At 45.0% G+C, this 21,227-nt stretch overlaps 1 protein-coding gene across 1 annotated transcript; it reads right to left on the bottom strand.

The window, feature by feature from the left end:
- Nucleotides 1-766: 766 nt before the first annotated feature.
- LOC311115293 (eukaryotic translation initiation factor 5B-like) lies at nt 767-20,751 on the bottom strand. The gene is made up of 22 exons (XM_084190485.1): nt 20,640-20,751; nt 13,857-13,979; nt 13,635-13,701; nt 10,747-11,461; nt 9,929-10,143; nt 9,551-9,800; nt 9,359-9,445; nt 9,142-9,213; nt 8,738-9,036; nt 8,434-8,652; nt 7,540-7,607; nt 7,311-7,452; nt 6,946-7,077; nt 6,242-6,424; nt 5,711-5,872; nt 5,050-5,181; nt 4,504-4,635; nt 4,295-4,371; nt 4,002-4,166; nt 2,457-2,595; nt 2,164-2,325; nt 767-1,967 (listed from the first exon to the last, which is right to left on the bottom strand). The coding sequence occupies exons 1-22, from the start codon at nt 20,672-20,674 to the stop codon at nt 1,860-1,862; spliced, it is 3,684 nt and encodes a 1,227-aa protein (XP_084046611.1). The 5' UTR covers nt 20,675-20,751; the 3' UTR covers nt 767-1,859.
- Between the last annotated feature and the right edge of the window lie 476 nt (nt 20,752-21,227).

Here is a 21,227-nt window from a genome sequence, read left to right as displayed (position 1 = left end):
ACGCCTGGTAAACTGTCAACTGCCCCCCATCTCTTGTTATTCACCCAACCCGTGTCGCCTGCTGCTGCCGCGAAATGCTCCAACAGAGAATGACATCACAGATATGTAAAACTATAACTGCTTTTAGAGACTGTCCCCCTGTTGGCGGTTTAATATTTTACTCTTAATTATTTGCATGAGTTTGCATGAGGTAGCTGGGCCTACATCAACTATTAAAGGTTGCTGTAAAAACAGCTCCGTATAATACAATCCATGATATTAGATTTCAGAGTGGGCTACAGCATTTTAATTATCAAATTATTGTATTTACTTATTCAATCGGTATTGTTGTGTTAACGTCTGGATAAGAGCATCTGCTAAATGACTTAAATGTAAATGTGTACAAATATACAGCTTTGCAGAAAATACCCTTTATTATTTATAGGACTCCCGAATCCCACGTCAGAATGAACTGTAGCGCCCCCTGCCTGCAGAAATATAAAATCTCCACTACCTTGAGGGTGATTACATTATTCTTTCGATCAAATAAATAGCAATTGTTGCCATTTGTACACCACATTCATATGTGCACTATAAATGTATAGATTCACATTAACAAAGTAAAACAAATTTCACAGGGTAACAAAACACAGCCATCCACCCATTCTGCAGAAATTAATTAAATATGCAATTTCACGATTAAACAGTATATTAAAACGTTATTGAAAAAAGAAAACCAGGAACAGGGGAACTCGACGATCACTAATAACAGCATATAAAACCAGGGGAAGTAGCACTTAAGCTTTATTTTTCATAGAATTGAATTCAATGCATATTCCATTCATAACATTATCGAAAATATACAAGGCAGAGGGGGCAGGGTTTGCGACTTTTATAAATATGACATTTCTTTATTGATGTAGAATTGTATTATCTTTCACATATCGAACTCAAGTAGAGAGGGCTTGCCTATTTTGTCATCTAGTTCATTCATTGTAAAGAAACGTCCGTAGGCACCAGTCGAGCTGCATTGGCAGGGGGGCTGGTGATGGGTGGTGGTGATGTCAGAGAGGGAGGGGCTTTTTAAAAGGACCATAAAATAACTGCATTCAAGAAAATAGAAAACACTGACAAGGTAATATTATTCAGAAGTCTAAAACTTATGGTAAGAATGCTGCCCCCCCTCCTCTAATTCGCTCAGGCCTTTGGCTCACATCTCCCCCTGAGCCATGATAGATATAAAGAGTTCAGCAAACTAGCTTCCATGTTGGCACCCAACATGTCATAACAATAAGGCTGTCATTTGCATTCTCAGTGGAATGTCATTGTCTTGGGACTTCCGGTGCCAACATGGCACCCACGGAAACTTGTCAAACCCAGTTTGCTGAATTCTGTAGATCTGTGGCGCAGGTGACGCCCGACCCAGCTCTCTTCACTCCTTCTCACCCCAGCCTGAACAGCAGAGTGATTACAGGGGACAGGGCTCGAGCAGCCGGATGGGGAGAGCGAGAGAGAGGCGAAATGAAAAATACAACTCAAGATGATTCCAAACAACAGGCACGTTGGAATAGTGTGTGTGTCGACGCTGTCTAAACTGTCACTGTTAACAGCGGGAAATAGTTTGGTTTCTCACAGAAAAACACTTTCTTTCCCTCTAACAATACACTCCCCCGCCCACCAAAGAGGAGAGGGGATGGGGGAGAGGGGAAAAGTGCGACACTGCACTGCTCTCACCGTTTATGGATGTATGCATACGTGGGTGTGATGAATAAGTGTGTGTGTGTGTCTTTGATCAGGTGTCACGTGATCAGTGGTGTGTGTGTGTGTGTAAATGTGCTGCGGCCTCCTGAAGACATGAAGGTGTGTGTCCGTTCTTCCGTTCAGATGATTTCAAAAGTCTTCTTAAGCTCCATGATAAGCTGCCAGTCAGATTTACCCATCTCGTCTCTGAACCAGTTCTTCAGGGCATCGATGGACGCTCTGGTGATCTGGAGAACAAAACGAATGACCACATTCAGGACTCCTAATTCTCCCTGTTCTGTTTATAGTCCACTACTTTTGGTACAGAACCCAATGCTGTTAGGGTTTGGGGAGCTGCTGTCAGTACAGTGGAACAGTGAGTACTTACAACACTTGATACACTGTACTGACCTGAAAAACCCACCACATTGTTTGTGACCGTACCTTGCTGACGAGGATGTCGGTGGCCTCAAAGTGTCGGCCGAACATCTTGGGTGCCTCTCCAGGGATCGGTTCGATCTTTATACAGATCTCCTGGCCCTTCTTGGCACTGTCCACCATCTTGTGGTTGATCTCAATGCTGGTCACGATGCCAATGTCCACAAACTGATAGGGAGTAAATCAGAGTGAGATAATTTTATTATACCCGTTTCTACCAAGATAGAAACCCCACTGAGATTAAACAGATCTCACACACACACACACACACAGACCGGTGCACGCACGCACACACTCACCCCCTTGCTGGGCACACAGAGTGGGGTTCCCTGTCTGAGGACCCCAGCCTCCACGTTGACTCCCATGACGATGGGGTCTCTAGAGTTGAAGATGAACTGAGGCAGGATCTTCAGCTTAGTGGGGAACACCGCAATGTGTCTGTTGAGAAACACAGAGAAAACGACTGTTACTACACCAAACACTTACTGTCCTGTCTGGAAACCTAGCCCAGGCATACCACACACCTACTGTCCTGTCTGGAAACCTAGCCCAGTCATACCACACACCTACTGTCCTGTCTGGAAACCTAGCCCAGTCATACCACACACCTACTGTCCTGTCTGGAAACCTATCCCAGTCATACCACACACCTACTGTCCTGTCTGGAAACCTATCCCAGTCATACCACACACCTACTGTCCTGTCTGGAAACCTATCCCAGTCATACCACACACCTACTGTCCTGTCTGGAAACCTATCCCAGGCATACCACACACCTACTGTCCTGTCTGGAAACCTATCCCAGTCATACCACACACCTACTGTCCTGTCTGGAAACCTATCCCAGTCATACCACACACCTACTGTCCTGTCTGGAAACCTATCCCAGTCATACCACACACCTACTGTCCTGTCTGGAAACCTATCCCAGTCATACCACACACCTACTGTCCTGTCTGGAAACCTAGCCCAGTCATACCACACACCTACTGTCCTGTCTGGAAACCTATCCCAGTCATACCACACACCTACTGTCCTGTCTGGAAACCTATCCCAGGCATACCACACACCTACTGTCCTGTCTGGAAACCTAGCCCAGGCATACCACACACCTACTGTCCTGTCTGGAAACCTATCCCAGGCATACCACACACCTACTGTCCTGTCTGGAAACCTAGCCCAGTCATACCACACACCTACTGTCCTGTCTGGAAACCTAGCCCAGTAATACCACACACCTACTGTCCTGTCTGGAAACCTATCCCAGGCATACCACACACCTACTGTCCTGTCTGGAAACCTAGCCCAGGCATACCACACACCTACTGTCCTGTCTGGAAACCTAGCCCAGGCATACCACACACCTACTGTCCTGTCTGGAAACCTAGCCCAGTCATACCACACACCTACTGTCCTGTCTGGAAACCTATCCCAGTCATACCACACACCTACTGTCCTGTCTGGAAACCTATCCCAGTCATACCACACACCTACTGTCCTGTCTGGAAACCTAGCCCAGGCATACCACACACCTACTGTCCTGTCTGGAAACCTAGCCCAGTCATACCACACACCTACTGTCCTGTCTGGAAATCTAGCCCAGTAATACCACACACCTACTGTCCTGTCTGGAAACCAAGCCCAGGCATACCACACACCTACTGTCCTGTCTGGAAACCAAGCCCAGGCATACCACACACCTACTGTCCTGTCTGGAAACCAAGCCCAGGCAGGACAGGTGGAAGCCTTCCAATGGGCTCAGTGTGTATCACTTATGCCATGGCCTATGACAGCAAAACAAAGTCATGGTTGGTATCATGTAAAGGGTGTGTGTGTTCACATACTTGAACTCGTCCTGCTTGGCCTTCTTGTAGTCCTCTCTGTACTTGGTGAAGGCATCAAACAGGTGGTAGATGATCTCAGCACTGAACACCCTCACCCCCAGACTGTCAGCCATCTCCTGGGAGTCCCTCTCCACCTTCACATCAAACGCCAGGATCGTTGCATACCTAGAATAGAATAACATTTCATTTGTGTTATTGTCCAGTTTACACGGAAAGGGTTAATCATGCTGAGACAGTCACCAAACAAACAAATGTATAACAGGAGGGGAAACAGGAAGAGAAAGGTCACATACTGTGGGTCATGCTCCAGCATAGTGGAAGCTTTCATCACGTCTTTCTTGTGAACTGGACCGATGTTGATGCCAGCGTACTGTTGGAGGAGACGGAAAAACATGAACATTACAGCACATTATCTCAATACTATATTGTAGTTTGATACGGTGTGTGTGTGTGTGTGTGTGTGTGTGTGTATGAGCGTTAAGCATATGTGGGTGATACTCACAGGCACTTTGGACACTCGTAGGAACTCGAGCAAGGCTTCCAGGGATCCGAGGGTGGAGGCCTGGACGTACACACCCTTCTCCTCCAGCTTGATGGAGTTCAGCGTCTGTTTCAGTTCCCGCACCAACTCATCCTGCAGGGGAATCACAACGCAGAGGATCTCAATACACCGTGTGTGTGTGTGTACTAGTAACTCACTCAGAGAAGGAAAAAAAGACAAGGACAGGAAGCAGGGAGCCATTCATAACTATTGACATGTAGCCATAGGTGGCAGAGGGTTCCAGTCTAACACTATTGAGACACAGCCCTGTTCTCATATACAGCAGTGTTTCTTAAACTATGGGTCGGGTTTCAAAGTGGGCCCTGGGCATGTGAGAGGTGGGTTTGCGAATTATGAGAATACATCTATAAATCACACACTATTCATTCTTTATTTGGGTCGTTGGAGGACGATTTGGGTCACGGGAGGACGGTCAATTTCTCATTTGGGTCTCGAGCTGATTTTTTTAAAGAACCCCTGATATACAGTACAATGTGCCAGTCTTACCCTGAGCACGGCCACCTCGTCCTCCTTGTGGGCCACCAGCAGGGGGAGCCCTGCCAGGGTCTTCTCCAGGTCTTTCCCCAGGATCTTCACTCCCTGGGCTGTAGACACCTCCTTATGTTTCTCATACTGGTTCTAAATGGGCAAGAGGACAGATCATTCATTAATACTATATATTGGTTCTAAAGAGGACCGGGGTTCAGATCATTCCTTAATACTGCACACAGATCATCATTATAGGGCCAATTCTTTAAAAAAATAGTTTTATTATTGTCACATACACCGGATAGTTGCAGTGAAATGTGTTGTTTTACAGGGTCAGCCATTGTAGCACAGCACCCCTTGTTCAAAGGCACATCAACAGATTTTACACCTTGTCGGCTCGGGTATTCGAACCAGAAACTTTTCGGTTACTGGCCCAATGCGCTAACTGCTAGGTAACCTGCCGCCAATTCTAACTTCCACCGTCAAATTATTGCTTAGTCTGCCATTGACATCAGTGAATTACTTAGTGAAAATGAGACTTGGAAGTGGAAGTTAAGATTAACCCCTAGCCAAGTCATGGACAGCATGACATTCCTGTTGAAATCAGGTCATAACTGTTTGCTGCACCTACAAGTGCTCTTTAATAAAGAAAGGCCCAACATAAGCATTTCCTTCATACCTTGACCCGGAGCTCCTTCATGGGTGGAGGCAGCAGCAGCCCCCTGATCTGGGTGACGATGGGTCCCTCCACCCCCGGGACGATGATGGTCATTCCCTCCCGGAGAACCCCATTGATCAGGATCACATCTATCGTGGTGCCCATACCAGGCAGGGCTTTCACCTGAGGATTGACAGGGACACATGTTGAGTTTAATACAACATTAATAATAAGTGTTAGATGATGGAACGGCAATGACACCGACGCAACGGTAATGACACAGACGCTACGGTAATGTCACCGACGCAACGGTAATGACACCGACGCTACGGTAATGACACCGACGCTACGGTAATGACACTGACGCTACGGTAATGACACTGACGCTACGGTAATGACACCGACGCTGCGGTAATGACACCGATGTAACAGTAATGACACTGACGTAACAGAAATGCCCCTAAAATAACACCAATCTAACCGTAACAACAGGGAGGATTCTTCTTCCTCATCTCAATAAGCTGTGACAGTAATGTAGTAATTCTCCCTCACCTCCATGACCTGAGCCCTGAGCTCGTCGCAGTGAGCCAGGCGGCGTGCTAGCATGGTCTGGGTGAGCTCCACCAGCAGAGCGATCAGGTTGCCCATGCCGTCCCCGGAGTGGGCCGACGTGGGCACCAGAGACACAAAGGTCCTAGGGTCCTTGTTCTCATGGAAGAGGGCTGCGTTCAGACCCTGTACGAATACACAAGAGAGATTAAATAAAAGTTTATTGGTCGCATACACAGATTTGTAGATGTTATTGCAGGTGCAGTGTAATGCTCATGTTTCTAGCTCTACCAGTGCAGTAATATCTAGCAACACAATAACAACATACACATAAATATAATAATAAATGAAATTAAGAAATATCAGAACGAGCAATGTCAGAGACCGGAATATAAATATATAAATATACACACACACACATATATAATGGTGTGTATGGACAGTATGGACAGTATATGAATAGAAAAGGTATGTACAGCAGTAGCTGTATAGGATGAGCCTTGACTAGAACATAGTATATACACATATGAAGTGGGTAAAACAGTATGTAAACATTCAGGTGACCAGTGTTCAATGACTATGTACATAGGGCAGCAGCCTCTAAGGTGCAGGGTCACTCAGGGTTCACACAATCGGTGCATCGCAATAGTGAAAAGTGCTGTCAACTCCGAAACTCTATTCCCTCCTTTGTTCATATAGTTAGTGACCTGCTGTGCGAACTCCACGATGACAGCTTTGGCCCTCTCGTCAAACTCATCCTTGGTGTTCTTCTTCTGCTTCTTCAGTGTGGCCACCACGTCTGTGTCCGGACTCTTCTTCCAGTCATACAGACGGTCAATCTGGAGTAGACATAGAAATGGAACGAATAGAAGGGACAACAAGACACATCATGTCACATGGATGGGCAACCAATTAACTACTGCCAGCTATTGTAACCCGGTAGCTTTATTCCCAGTCAATTGTGGGCCATTGAGTGCCTTTAATGCATGCAAGTCCTCTACCAGACATATAATCCATCCATCCCAGAGATAAGCTATGAGCATGTCTGGGAGGTGATCAGACAGAGACTGACCTTGTTAAGTGCTACGATGAAGGGACACTTCTTCTCCTTGAGCAGGTTGATGGACTCCAGGGTCTGAGGCTCCAGACCGTGCATGATGTCCACCACCAGGATGGCTATGTCACACAGAGAGCTGCCCCGGTTCCTCAGGTTACTGGACATAGAGAGAGATGGTGTGAGATGCAGTCAGATACACACACGCAGGCAGTGGCCACACACACTTTTCTGAATGAGGGCTTACCTGAAAGACTCGTGGCCTGGGGTGTCGATGATAAGCATTCCTGGGATTTTAATGGCCTCGTTGTTGAACTGAAGAGGAAACAATGAAATGATTAAAGAACCATTAAACACTTGTGGTCCTCTGTAGCTCAGCTGGTAGAGCACGGCGCTTGTAACGCCAAGGTAGTGGGTTCAATCCCCGGGACCACCCATACACAAAAATTTATGCACGCATGACTGTAAGTCGCTTTGGATAAAAGCGTCTGCTAAATGGCATATTATTATTATTATAACTATCTATTCAAATCCAATGCCATACATACACTGAGTGTACAAAACATTAGGAACACCTGCTCTTTCCATGACAGACTGACCAGGTGAAAGCTACGATTCCTTATTGATGTCACTTGTTAAATCCACTTCAAATCAGTGAGATGAAGGGGAGGAAACAGGTTAAAGAAGGAATTTTAAGCCTTGAGACAATTGAGACTTGGATTGTGTATGTGTGCCATTCAGAGAGTGAATGGGCAAGACAAAATATTTAAGTGCCTTTGAACGGGGTATGGTAGTAGGTGCCAGGCGCACCCGTTTGAGTGTGTCAAGAACTGCAACGCTGCTGGGTTTTTCACCCTCAACAGTTTCCCATGTATCAAGAATTGTCCACTACCCAAAGGACATCCAGCTAACTTGACAGAACTGTGGGAAGCATTGGATTCAACATGGGCCAGCATCCCTGTAGAAAGCTTTCGACACCTTGTAGAGTCCATGCTCCGACAAATTGAGGCTGTTCTGAGGGCCAAAGGGGTTGCAACTCAATATTAAGAAGGTGTTCCTAATGTTTTGTACACTCAGTGTACGCTCACGGTTCAGTGTATGACTGTGTCTGAGCAGAAGGGAGAGGCGCAGCGGTACTCACGTTCTTCACCATCTTGGTCTGCTCTACGATGGCCTCCAGAGGTACGTTAGTGGCTCCGATCTGTTGGGTGATCCCTCCTGCCTCTCCGTCCTGTACGTGAGTATGCCTCAACTTGTCCAGGATCTTGGTCTTGCCTGTGTCTACGTGGCCCAGTACACAGACCACGGGAGAGCGGAGCTTGTCCAGGTTGATGTTCTTTATGTTCTCTGCTCGACGTTTCTACACAGGAGAAGCACAGACGGAACCACATCACACTTCTCTATCGTTCAACAATGTTGATAGGAGTGTGTATGTATGAGACTACCTCAATACGCTTCTTGGCCTTGTCGTAGATCCGCTCCTCTTTAGTGAGATCATCGTCTGAGTCGCTGTCACTACTGGACTCTGAGCTCTCCTTCCCTCCCTTCCTCTTTGTGGCTGGGGCCTGCTGCGGTGCGTGAGGCTGACTCTCCTTCTCCTCCTCCTCCTCACTCTCCTCCTCCTCCTCATCATCCTCTTCCTCCTCGTCCTCATCGTCCTCCTCTTCCTCCGGCTGTGACGAGGGTTTCTGTTGGGGCTGCTTTGGCGTCTCTGGCTTCACCTCAATGTGGACCTTCTTCAGCTCTGTAGAGGGAGAACAGACGTTATGAGGTGTAAGCATGGAGAAAATTCCCACAAGCCTTTGGGAGAGTGCCATATTGCTAAAACCTGAAGTCTGTCCTGTCCTACCTTTGTCCTGATCGATAGTCTCAGCGATAGCCTCCCAGTCATCAACTGCAGACTCAGCTTTCTGCTCTACCTCTGGGGGGAGGGAGGGAGGGAGAGGAAGACGTGATACAAAATGTGACTGAGGCAATGAAAGTTGTCTGGCGTTACACCAAGATCTGGACAACAAGCTGAGGACATAAAGGCAGGCTCAGTCTAAAAAATAAATGGTCCATTTTACCTGCTTCTACTTTGGGAGCTTCCACCGCCATCGGTGAGATGATTGGCTCTGCAGTCTCCGACGTGGGTGACATGACCTCTGAGGTCTCTGACCGGGGAAGAGGAGGAATGAGGGATGAGGCACAAACGAATGAATAGATCAATGATTTTGCAGTTGGAAAGGTATTTGACGTGGATTGGAAGAGGCTGTTACCTTCAGGGGTCTGTGCTTGCTGGGGTTTCTTTTTTCTCTTGTCTCCGTACACTGGCTTCTTCTTTGGCACCGAGTCGTCTTTGGATGGCACTTCAATACCCTGGGCCTTCAGTAGTTCAAGTGTGGCCTCAGCCCTGGCCCGGGCCTCTTTCTGGGCTTTGGTCAGCAGTTTACCCTCCTTCTTCAGCCTCTCCTTCCTCTCCTTCTCCTTCTGTTTCTTCTTCTCCTTGCGCTCCTGTTCCAGGCGCTCCTGTAGGTGTCACATTGAAGAGGTCAGTTGGTAAGAGGTCAGTGTGTGTGTGTGTGTGTATGTATGTATGTGTACACAGTGTGTGTGTGTGTGTGTGTGTGTGTACACAGTGTGTGTGTGTGTCTAACCTGCTCCAGTCTCTGAGCCTCCTGCTCTTCCAGGCGACGCAGGTTCTCCTCTTCCTCCTTCTGGGCGCGCTCCTCTTCCTCCTTCATGCGAGCCAGAGCCTCCTGCATGGCCTTCACCGTGGCCTTGCTGGGTCCCTTCTTCTTCTCCTCTTTCTCCTTGTCCCCCTTCTTCTTCTTCTTGTCTTTCTTGCCCTTCTTGTCTCCCCCTTCCTCTTCTGAAGTAACACAAAAACCCCAACAGAAATCAGTCATAGCACACTAACCTAAACAGTCACACCGTAACCATGAAACTGCAACATCAAGTCATTTCTACATCTTGGACTAATTACATGTAGCGTCACAGTAACGCCACTTTAACTACTTTGAAAACATTACCATTGGGTTCATTCATTGTTTCAACCACTGCATCAGCTGCTAATGGGTAGAATTAAGATGAGTAATTACAATACTACCAAAGTAGTTCCTACAGGACTTCTACTACTGTGGCTGCATGGAACTACACATTAACACCACATGTATTTGTATTTATTATGGACCCCCATTAGTTCCTGCCAAGGCAGCAGCTACTCTTCCTGGGGTCAAGCAAAATTAATTAATTAATTAAGGCATGTAACAAGCTACCTTAAAACAGAAATCTGTTAGTTTCCTTCCCTTACCATTAATTGTTTCAAGCACCTCATCGGCAGCTAATGGGTACAGATAAACATTTACATTCTTAAAACCAAAGTAGTTCCTACATGGTATAGGGGCAACTCATTGTAAAGTGTTGCCATTTAGGCTGTGGAATGGATACAATATTAACCAATTATAAATCTCACCCTCTCCTTGAGGATCAGCCCCTTCCTGATCTTCAATCTCTGCTGCTGCCTCCGTCTCTGCTGCTGGAGCTGGGGCCGCTGGCTCACTCTTCTTCACTCCCTCTTTCTCTTTCTTAGGCACTGCTGCCACCTCAGTACTCCCCTCTTTCTCCTCCTCCTTCTCTTTCTGCTTCTTCAGCTTAGCCCTGTCCTCCTCTTTCTTCTTGCGGTCTCTCTCCTTCTTCTCTGCTTTCTTCTGAGCGGCCGTCTTCATCTTGAAGGTTCCCTCCTCCTCTTCCTCCTCTTCATCGTCTGCCTTGGCTTTACCTTTCTTCTTGCCTTTCTTTCCGGCCTGCGACGCGTCCACCGAGCCGTCATCGTCTGAATCATCCTCCCCTCCTCCCCCCCCTTTCCTCGCACCTCCATCCTCATCCTCCTCTTCCTCGTCCGAGGCCTCCTTGCGGCCTCCTTTCTTCCCTGCCTTAGGTTTCCTCCGGGTCCGTGAGGCCTCGTCCTCTGAGTCTGAGCCAGCAGCAGCAGCAGCGGGGGCAGCAGACGTCGTCTTGTCCTTCTGCTTGTCCTCCTTTCCCACGTGACCCGTACCCGAAACCTCTTCGTCTTCCCCGTCGTCATCCTCCAGGCTGGCTCGCTTGCCCTTCCGCGTCTTCTTCTTCTCTGCTTTGGTGGGCGGCGGCGGCTCGGCGGCACTCTCCGGCTCGTCTGTGGCGTCTGGTTTCTGTGGATTGTGGAAGTGATGAGTACTCCATAGGAGCATGTGCTTTGCTAGCCTGGTACAGGGTCATTACATATGCAGATTAGCATTGGGTTATAGCCTCGTATAGGGTCATTACATATGCAGATTAGCATTGGGCTATAGCCTCGTATAGGGTCATTACATATGCAGATTAGCATTGGGCTATAGCCTCGTATAGGGTCATTACATATGCAGATTAGCATTGGGTTATAGCCTCGTATAGGGTCATTACATATGCAGATTAGCATTGGGTTATAGCCTCGTATAGGGACATTACATATGCAGATTAGCATTGGGCTATAGCCTTGTATAGCGTCGTTACATATGCAGATTAGCATTGGGCTATAGCCCAGGGTTTCTGTATGAAAACGTGGTAATTAATCTTAACAGAACATGCACATGACATCCATCTAAACTGGAAGAGGAAATTATTGTCCAAAAACTAACTTTTAAGTGGCACTGACCCGACAATGATAAAGAGTGAATATGCGCAGTGCTCACTCACCGGGGACATGGCCGATGCTCTCCACTGATGCCAGTAAGACAGGCTGTAGGCCTACTGTTGTTTGCTCAATTAAGTTGAGAACTTTGATAAGTAAAAGACAGATTAGTCTTTTCATTTTTACATTTTAGTCATTTAGCAGACGCTCTTATTCAGAGCGACTTACAGTTAGTGAGTGCATACATTATTTTTTTATTTTTCATACTGGCCCCCCGTGGGAATCGAACCCACAACCCTGGCGTTGCAAACGCCAGGCTCTACCAACTGAGCTACATCCCTGCCGGCCATTCCCTCCCCTACCCTGGACGACGCTTGGCCAATTGTGCGCCGCCCCATGGGTCTCCCCGAGCCTGGATTCAAACCAGGATCTCTAGTGGCACAGCTAGCACTGCGATGCAGTGCCTTAGACCACTGCGCCACTCAGGAGATGGAGGGACAAGTCTGTGGGGGTTGTCGGCACTAAAGTTACCAGTCCATGAGAACGGTGGCCATTTCGGCCTCACTTTTCCATCTTTCAAAATTAATTCCAATGTTTATCCGGTTTATAGATTGGTCATGATCAGTCCCTTTCTTGCTTATTTTGCTATTTTGGGGACGAGTTGATTCAGATCCAGGAACAGAGAATCGTGCTTGTTGGCTTCGTCTGCATGCTCTCTTTGTTAAATAGGCTACTGGTTTAAATGGCTTATGGAAGTCTGTATAAAATAATTGCCTCCATGGATATGGTCGGATTTTGCCTAGTCTACTTTGAAGCAAGGTAAAACATGCCTCATAATATGTAGTAAAACGTTCAGGTTCCAAACAATTAAGTAGCTGTATGTTTTCTAAATGCATACGGCTTCCAGCTCATTGCAAAGTGGTGTGTGAAGCGCTGATAAAGCCTGCCTGCCATTGCCTATGCATTTGAATGGCGAATGGGACGCTCACTTCAATTACCATTTGAGAAATAAAAATTGTAGGCATTTTTAATAGTGGCCAAAAAATGGTTAACCCATGATTGCATTTAGAATTGTTGCGCAAAAGCACTGTCTGACAGATTTTCCGCTCAAAGGCTATGTATCTGTATGCTGTGCACGTGTGATAAATAAGATACATCATGAATAATTCCACTAAATTATGCAAATTAACCCATAGACTGATAAGCATGACCGGTCAAATGTATTTACATCAACTGGTATTTCCGTCAATGAATACGCTAAAAAGCATTATTTCGCAATGGGATTTCTTTCCTTCTCCCGGACAATTGGCCGGTGCCAATTTAATTGATCGGCTTTTCTATTTTATTAATTTTTTTGAAGCCGGCTTATACCGGCTAACGGAAACCCTGTTATAGCCTGGTATAGGGTCATTATATAGTCATATTAGCATTGGGCTATAACCTGGTATAGGGTCATTATATAGTCATATTAGCATTGGGCTATAACCTGGTATAAGGTCATTATATAGTCATATTAGCATTGGGCTATAACCTGGTATAGGGTCATTATATAGTCATATTAGCATTGGGCTATAACCTGGTATAGGGTCATTATATAGTCATATTAGCATTGGGCTATAACCTGGTATAGGGTCATTATATAGTCATATTAGCATTGGGCTATAACCTGGTATAGGGTCATTACATATGCAGATTAGCATATGGCTATACTTTACCTTGCTGCCTTTAGCTCCCGTGGTTTCAAGAGACAGTTCCTCCAGCTCTTTCAGGATGTCATCTTCACTGTCAAAGATCAAATCATTATGATCAGTACACAGTAGACTGCAAAGTCCAAGGCAAGTATAGAAAATATTTCCGTCCAACAGTTGGTTGTTATTTCCATAATGATTTGAAATGGAGCGTTCATTACTGTCGAAGACAGGAAATAAAAGACTTACTCAAATTCCTCTTTCTTTTTGTCTTTCTTCTTCTTGGCTTTTCCTTTACCTTGTTCCTTGGAGGCTCCCGCGCCTTCGATTTCTGCTGCTAGGGCGTCAAGGTCGATGCCATCGTCTTTGGCACTGAAATAAAGTCACGCAAATCACATATGATGCGCATTACACTTGGCAATAGACAGCATCGTCAAACATAGTTGGGAACTGTATATGCATTCGTAAATCAATTCCTTTCTTGAGTTGGGCTCTGGGATGGAACAACTGTTGAGCATCTGAGTTTATGGTTGTTTGTGGGGGAAAGGGGTTGAGTGTGTATGAGTGTTTGTGTGTGTATGTATGTATCCCACAACTGTTGCTAGGGAGTAAAGATGTTAGGGCCAATATAGGATGAATCACAATAATTGTTTGCTAAAATAATAATTGCTTTCCAAAAATGTAATTTTAACACAAATGATTGGCTCAAACACATTAAGAAGGAAAGTAATTACACAAATTAACTTTTAACAAGGCACACCTGTTAATTGAAATGCATTCCAGGTGACTACCTCATGAAGCTGGTTGAGAGAATGCCAAGAGTGTGCAAAGCTGTCATCAAGGTAAAGGGTGGCTACTTTGAAGAATCTCAAATATAAAATATATTTTGATTTGTTTAACACTTTTTTGGTTACTACATGATTCCATGTGTGTTATTTCATAGTTTTGATGTCTTAACTATTATTCTACAATGTAGAAAATAGTAAAAATAAAGAAAAACTCTGGAATGAGTGTGTCCAAACTTGACTGGTACTGTATATAAATATATTTACAAAAAATATATATGGGGGATTGGAAATGACAATTACATTAATGGAAGCTACAATCTATCGGCAATATTAAAGCTGATCTACCCCCTAAAAAATTATCATAATAAAAAAAAAGATATGTGTGTATATATATATATATATATATATATATATATATATATATATATATATATATATATATATATATATATATATATATATATATATATATATATATATATATATATATATATATATATATATATATATATATATATATATATATATACATACATACAGTGGCATATGAAAGTATTCACCCCCCTTGGCATTTTTCCTATTTTGTTGACTTACAACCTGGAATTAAAATTGATTTTTGGGGGGTATGTATCATTTGATTTACACAACATGCCTACCACTTTGAAGATGCAAAATATTTTTTGGGGTGAAACAAACAAGACAAAAAAAACAGAAAACTTGAGCGCGCATAACTATTCACCCCCCAAAGTCAATACTTTGTAGAGCCACCTTTTGCAGCAATTACAGCTGCAAGTCTCTTGGGGTATGTCTTTATAAGCTTGGCACATCTAACCACTGGGATTTTTGCCCATTGTTCAAGACAAAACTGCTCCAGCTCCTTCAAGTTGGATGGGTTCCACTGGTGTATAGCAATCTTTAAGTCATACCACAGATTCTCAATTGGATTGAGGTCTGGGCTTTGACTAGGCCATTCCAAGACATTTAAATGTTTCTCCTTAAACCACTCGAGGGTTGCTTTAGCAGTATGCTGAAGGTCATTGTCCTGCTGGAAGGTGAACCTCCGTCCCAGTCTCAAATCTCTGGAAGACTGAAACAGGTTTCCCTCAAGAATGTCCCTGTATTTAGCGCCATCCATCATTCCTTCAATTCTGACCAGTTTTCCAGTCCCTGCCGATGAAAAACATGGATGGTGTTCTTGGGGTGATGAGAGGTGATGGGTTTGCGCCAGACAAAGAGTTTTCCTTGATGGCCAAAAAGCTCAATTTTAGTCTCATCTGACCAGAGTACCTTCTTCCATATGTTTGGGGAGTCTCCCACATGGCTTTTGGCGAACACCAAACGTGTTTGCTTATTTTTTTCTTTAAGCAATGGCATTTTTCTGGCCACTCTTCCGTAAAGCCCAGCTCTGTGGACTGTACGGCTTAAAGTGGTCCTGTGGACAGATACTTCAATCTCTGCTGTGGAGCTTTGCAGCTCCTTCAGGGTTATCTTTGGTCTCTTTGTTGCCTCTTTGATTAATGCCCTCCTTGCCTGGTCCGTGAATTCTGGTGGGCGGCCCTCTCTTGGCAGGTTTGTTGTGGTGCCATATTTTTTCTATTTTTTAATAATGGATTTAATGGTGCTCCGTGGGATGTTAAAAGTTCCGGATATTTTTTTATAACCCAACCCTGATCTGTACTTCTCCACAACTTTGTCCCTGACCTGTTTGGAGAGCTCCTTGGTCTTCATGGTGCCGCTTGCTTGGTGGTGCCCCTTGCTTAGTGGGGTTGCAGACTCTGGGGCCTTTCAGAACAGGTGTATATATACACTGAGATCATGTGACACAGATTGCACACAGGTGGACTTTATTTAACTCATTATGTGACTTCTGAAGGTAATTGGTTGCACCAGATCTTATTTAGGGGCTTCATTGCAAAGGGGGTGAATACATATGCACACACCACTTTTCCGGTATTTATTATTTAGAATGTTTTGAAACAAGTAATTTTCTTTCATTTCACTTCACCAATTTGGACTATTTTGTGTATGTCCATTACATGAAATCCAAATAAAAATCAATTTAAATTACAGGTTGTAATGCAACAAAATAGGAAAAACGCCAAGGGGGATGAATACTTTTGCAAGGCACTGTAGTTGGGAACCACATGCTTCTCAGTGCAGATTTCTGCCATATGCTATGTAACAAAAAATGCAGGCTTAGCAGCAAAATTATACAAACTAGTAAGGCATGTGTGGTATTAAAAATATTTGCAGCCTTGATCAAATTAGCACATTTCACGCAAATATGATTTTCATATCCAGGCTGACAAGGAGGGTACAGAGTCAGTCACAGTCAGTCCGTCCCAGGCAGACACAGTCAGTCCGACCCAGGCAGACACAGTCAGTCCGACCCAGGCAGACACAGTCAGTCCGACCCAGGCAGACACAGTCAGTCCGACCCAGGCAGACACAGTCAGTCCGTCCCAGGCAGACACAGTCAGTCCGACCCAGGCAGACACAGTCAGTCCGACCCAGGCAGACACAGTCAGTCCGACCCAGGCAGACACAGTCAGTCCGACCCAGGCAGACACAGTCAGTCCGACCCAGGCAGACACAGTCAGTCCGACCCAGACAGAGAGTCAGTCAGTCACAGGACACTAAAAAGGTTGTCAACAGAAAATGTCGACAGCTTTGAAGGCTTTACTACAGTCGTGGTCAAAAGTTGAGAATGATATACATTTTCACAAAGTCTGCTGCCTCAGTTTTTATGATGGCAATTTGCATATACTCCAGAATGGTATGAACAGTGATCAGATGAATTGCAAAGTCCCTCTTTGCCATGAAAATGAACTTAATCCCAAAAAACATTTCCACTGCATTTCAGCCCTGCCACAAAAGGACCAGCTGACATCATGTCAGTGATTATCTCGTTAACACAGGTGAGAGTGTTGATGAGGACAAGGGTGGAGATCATTCTGTCATGCTGATTGAGTTAGAATAACAGACTGGAAGCTTTAAAAGGAGGGTGGTGCATGAAATCATTGTTCTTCCTCTGTTAACCATGGTTACCTGCAAGGAAACACGTGCCATCATCATTGCTTTGCACAAAAAGGGCTTCACAGGCAAGGATATTGCTGCTAGTAAGATTGCACCTAAATCAACCATTTATCGGATCATCAAGAACTTCAAGGAGAGAGGTTCAATTGTTGTGAAGAAGGCTTCAGGGCGCCCAAGAAAGTCCAGCAAGCGCCAGGACCGTCTCCTAAAGTTAATTCAGCTGCGGGATCGGGGCACCACCAGTGCAGAGCTTGCTCAGGAATGGCAGCAGGCAGGTGTGAGTGCATCTGCACGCACAGTGAGGCAAAGAGTTTTGGAGGATGGCCTGGTGTCAAGAAGGGCAGCGAGGAAGCCACTTCTCTCCTGGAAAAACATCAGGGACAGACTGATATTCTGCAAAAGGTACAGGGATTGGACTGCTGAGGACTGGAGTAAAGTCATTTTCTCTGATGAATCCCCTTTCCGATTTTTTGGGGCATCCAGAAAAAAGCTTGTCCGGAGAAGACAAGGTGAGCGCTACCATCAGTCCTGTGTCATGCCAACAGTAAAGCATCCTGAGACCATTCATGTGTGGGGTTGCTTCTCAGCCAAGGGAGTGGGCTCACTTCCAATTTTGCCTAAGAACAAATCCATGAATAAAGAATGGTACCAACACATGCTCCGAGAGCAACTTCTTCCAACCATCCAAGAACAGTTTGGTGACGAACAATGCTTTTTCCAGCATGCTGGAGCACCTTGCCATAAGGCAAAAGTGAAAACTAAGTGGCTCGGGGAACAAAACATCGAAATTTTGGGTCCATGGCCAGGAAACTCCCCAGACCTTAATCCCATTGAGAACTTGTGGTCAATCCTCAAGAGGCGGGTGGACAAACAAAAACCCACAAATTCTGACAAACTCCAAGCATTGATTATGCAAGAATGGGCTGCCATCAGTCAGGATGTGGCCCAGAAGTTAATTGACAGCATGCCAGGGCGGATTGCAGAGGTCTTGAAAAAGAAGGGTAAACACTGCAAATATTGACTCTTTGCATAAACTTAATGTAAATGTCAATAAAAGCCTTTGACACTTATGGAATGCTTATAATTATACTTCAGTATACCATAGTAACATCTGACAAAAATATCTAAAAACACTGAAGCAGCAAACTTTGAGAAGACCAATACTTGTTTCATTCTCAAAACTTTTGACCACGACTGTACAGTCCTAAAATGACTCACAAGTGGCCACAAATCAACCCTGACTGTGGGAAGTGTGCATCCAACAACAACACCTGCTGCACACTGTTAAACCTACTGTCCAAAAAATGCAATATCTAATTCTAGACCTTCAGTCTTATGTCCGACGGTTGAAGATGAAGACCAAACATGAAAGCCAAACAACTTCAGTCCCTAACCTGTAATGACCATTATGAACCTACTGATAACCACCATCTCAACTACTAACCACCCACAATCCAACCACAACAACCTTACCTGAAGCAGGACATGGATCTTTGAGGCTAAAAGCCCTACGTCTGCTCATCCTCAGCCTTTATACAGACGGAGAGGCTAGCGTCCTTGCATGCCTGTTGCATCAGCAGTGGAAAGCACCTCTATATTTGAATGGACAGGGCCCAACCCCGGGTATAATACACAGGATGCACAGTGCACACACCCTAGCCTCTGTGTAATGAAATCATGAAGAAGCAGCTGATAGAACAGGATAACTATCAACATCCTGTCTATCAATGTTATTCCTTTCACTTATTTACCCGTAATAACTACTATGAATATTGCTTATATACAAGTGCCTTTAGGGTTAGGGTTAGGGTTAGGGGTTGTTTCTGGACCAGACCTGTAATAGTCGTTGGTTACGGGGAACAGAGAGGACCATAGTTAATCAAGCTTGAATATCCTTCCGCCATTGGCGTTCTGCGCCATCTTTAGCCCTGGCCTGGTATCATCTTGACCTTACTGCAGCGTTGACTGGAGCAGGCAGCAGATCAGTAGTATACAGTACAAGGGGTGAGAGCTCACCATCACAGCAGGTCAGTCAATATATATCCCTCAATAATCAACTTAAATGGCAGCTTCCGCCGCCAAGCCAGCACGGCACTAAGGCCTACTGTCTCTGTCTATTATCTGTCAAGACTCATTCCCACAGACAAAAGCAGACACCTGGTCATGCCTTTCAAAGGGTGGATTTGAGTGCCTACTACTAGTAGTCAGTGTAGATTAGTGCACTTGGCAGACAAGCATCCATTGTAGGCCTATGCCTTAATGAGACATGTCAGTGTCAGTTGACATCTATTCAGGAATGTATCATCCATTTATGAACAACATTGGTTAAGACTTTTAGTAGTAATACCTAAAACTTGGCAATGGAAAATATATATATTCTAGACATTGAGATCAGCATTACTATGAGCACAGTGCTTTATTCTGAAGCTCCCCAAACTGAGGGGGACAACAACAAATCTAACTGGTGTATCAATCGCAAGTGACCCCGTTGACTTACATGGGGACACAGCCATTGGATGGATACTCAAGCCATAGAGGCGACAGTGGGGACAATGAATGAGGGCCCTTTCTGACAGCACAATGAAAAGGGATGATGTTGCAGGCATGGGGCATAGCCAGGCTGGAGGTCCTCACTCATGTTATCAGTGACTCAAAGATTCAGTAATAGTTCGCTGACAATGTCCTCTTAGAATTGCATCCTAGATAGCTAGTTATCTGCGTTTTCCTATTAGTTACTGAGCAAGCTAGCTAAGAGATAGATCACGAGCTAATGGAAATGAACTTTAGAATGTGACTGACTGTCTGCATTGAGCCTGGCTAGCTAGCATAATCAGCTATAGTAGCTATCTGGTAGTAGGGTGTCAATGTAGCTGCATAACATATGCTAACTAATAGCGAAAATAATAGGTTTAGTGTCTCTGTTGGGCCAAATCAAGCAGGTTTATACGAGATATAAATTGATTAATTCATTGTCAATATGAAAGGTATAAAACAAGTGCGCGATGATAACGTTAGCTTATTAATAAGCTCAAGACAGGAGGCCTAGCCAAAGCAATCTGCCGCCACATGAAACTCATGGCTCCAGTATCATGCTAATGCTAGCGAGCTCAGCCTGTACGACTAGCTAGCTAGCTATATTCATAGAAGTCTGTTGCATACATCGCAACTTATTCAAATCTTATGACACACGGGCCACACTATCATTTACCTGTCTTCGCCTGACTTTTTCTGTTTCTTCCCCATTCTCCTTGCTTTTTTTATCCACAATGTTCAGCCTCGTTGTTCGCCGATACAGCACATATGGTTGGTCCAATGAGTGTTGGTCACACATCCTGCGCAGTTGCAGAGCGTTTTCTGTTGTCTGTGCTGAAGTGAAGGGCATCTTCACTGCGCAAACTGCGCAGGTATTATGGAGTAAAAAATTATTGTCACATACACCGGATAGGTGCATAGAAATGTGTTGTTTTACAGGGTCAACCATAGTAGTACGGCGTCCCTGGAGCAAATCAGGGTTAAGTGCCTTGCTCAAGGGCACATCGACAGATTTTTCATCTTGTCGGCTAACGTATTCAAACTAATGACCTTTCAGTTACTGGTCCAACACTCTAACCACTAGGCCAAAGATTTGTATAATTAACCCAAGATAGACCACAGCATGTTGTTTACAATGAGAGCAAATTAATCATAGTGGGCACTGAGCAGAACAAGCAAGGAGGTGGGCAGAGCCAAGCACGAGCTAACGAAATCCTATTGGCCCGTTCTAGCATGTATTTGCATATTTCCGTTAGGGAACGCC

Source organism: Coregonus lavaretus (assembly GCF_964263955.1).
Source record: "Coregonus lavaretus genome assembly, contig: HAP1_SCAFFOLD_1664, whole genome shotgun sequence".
NCBI classification, from domain to species: Eukaryota; Metazoa; Chordata; class Actinopteri; order Salmoniformes; family Salmonidae; genus Coregonus; species Coregonus lavaretus.
This window is presented reverse-complemented; position numbering and strand designations above follow the sequence as displayed.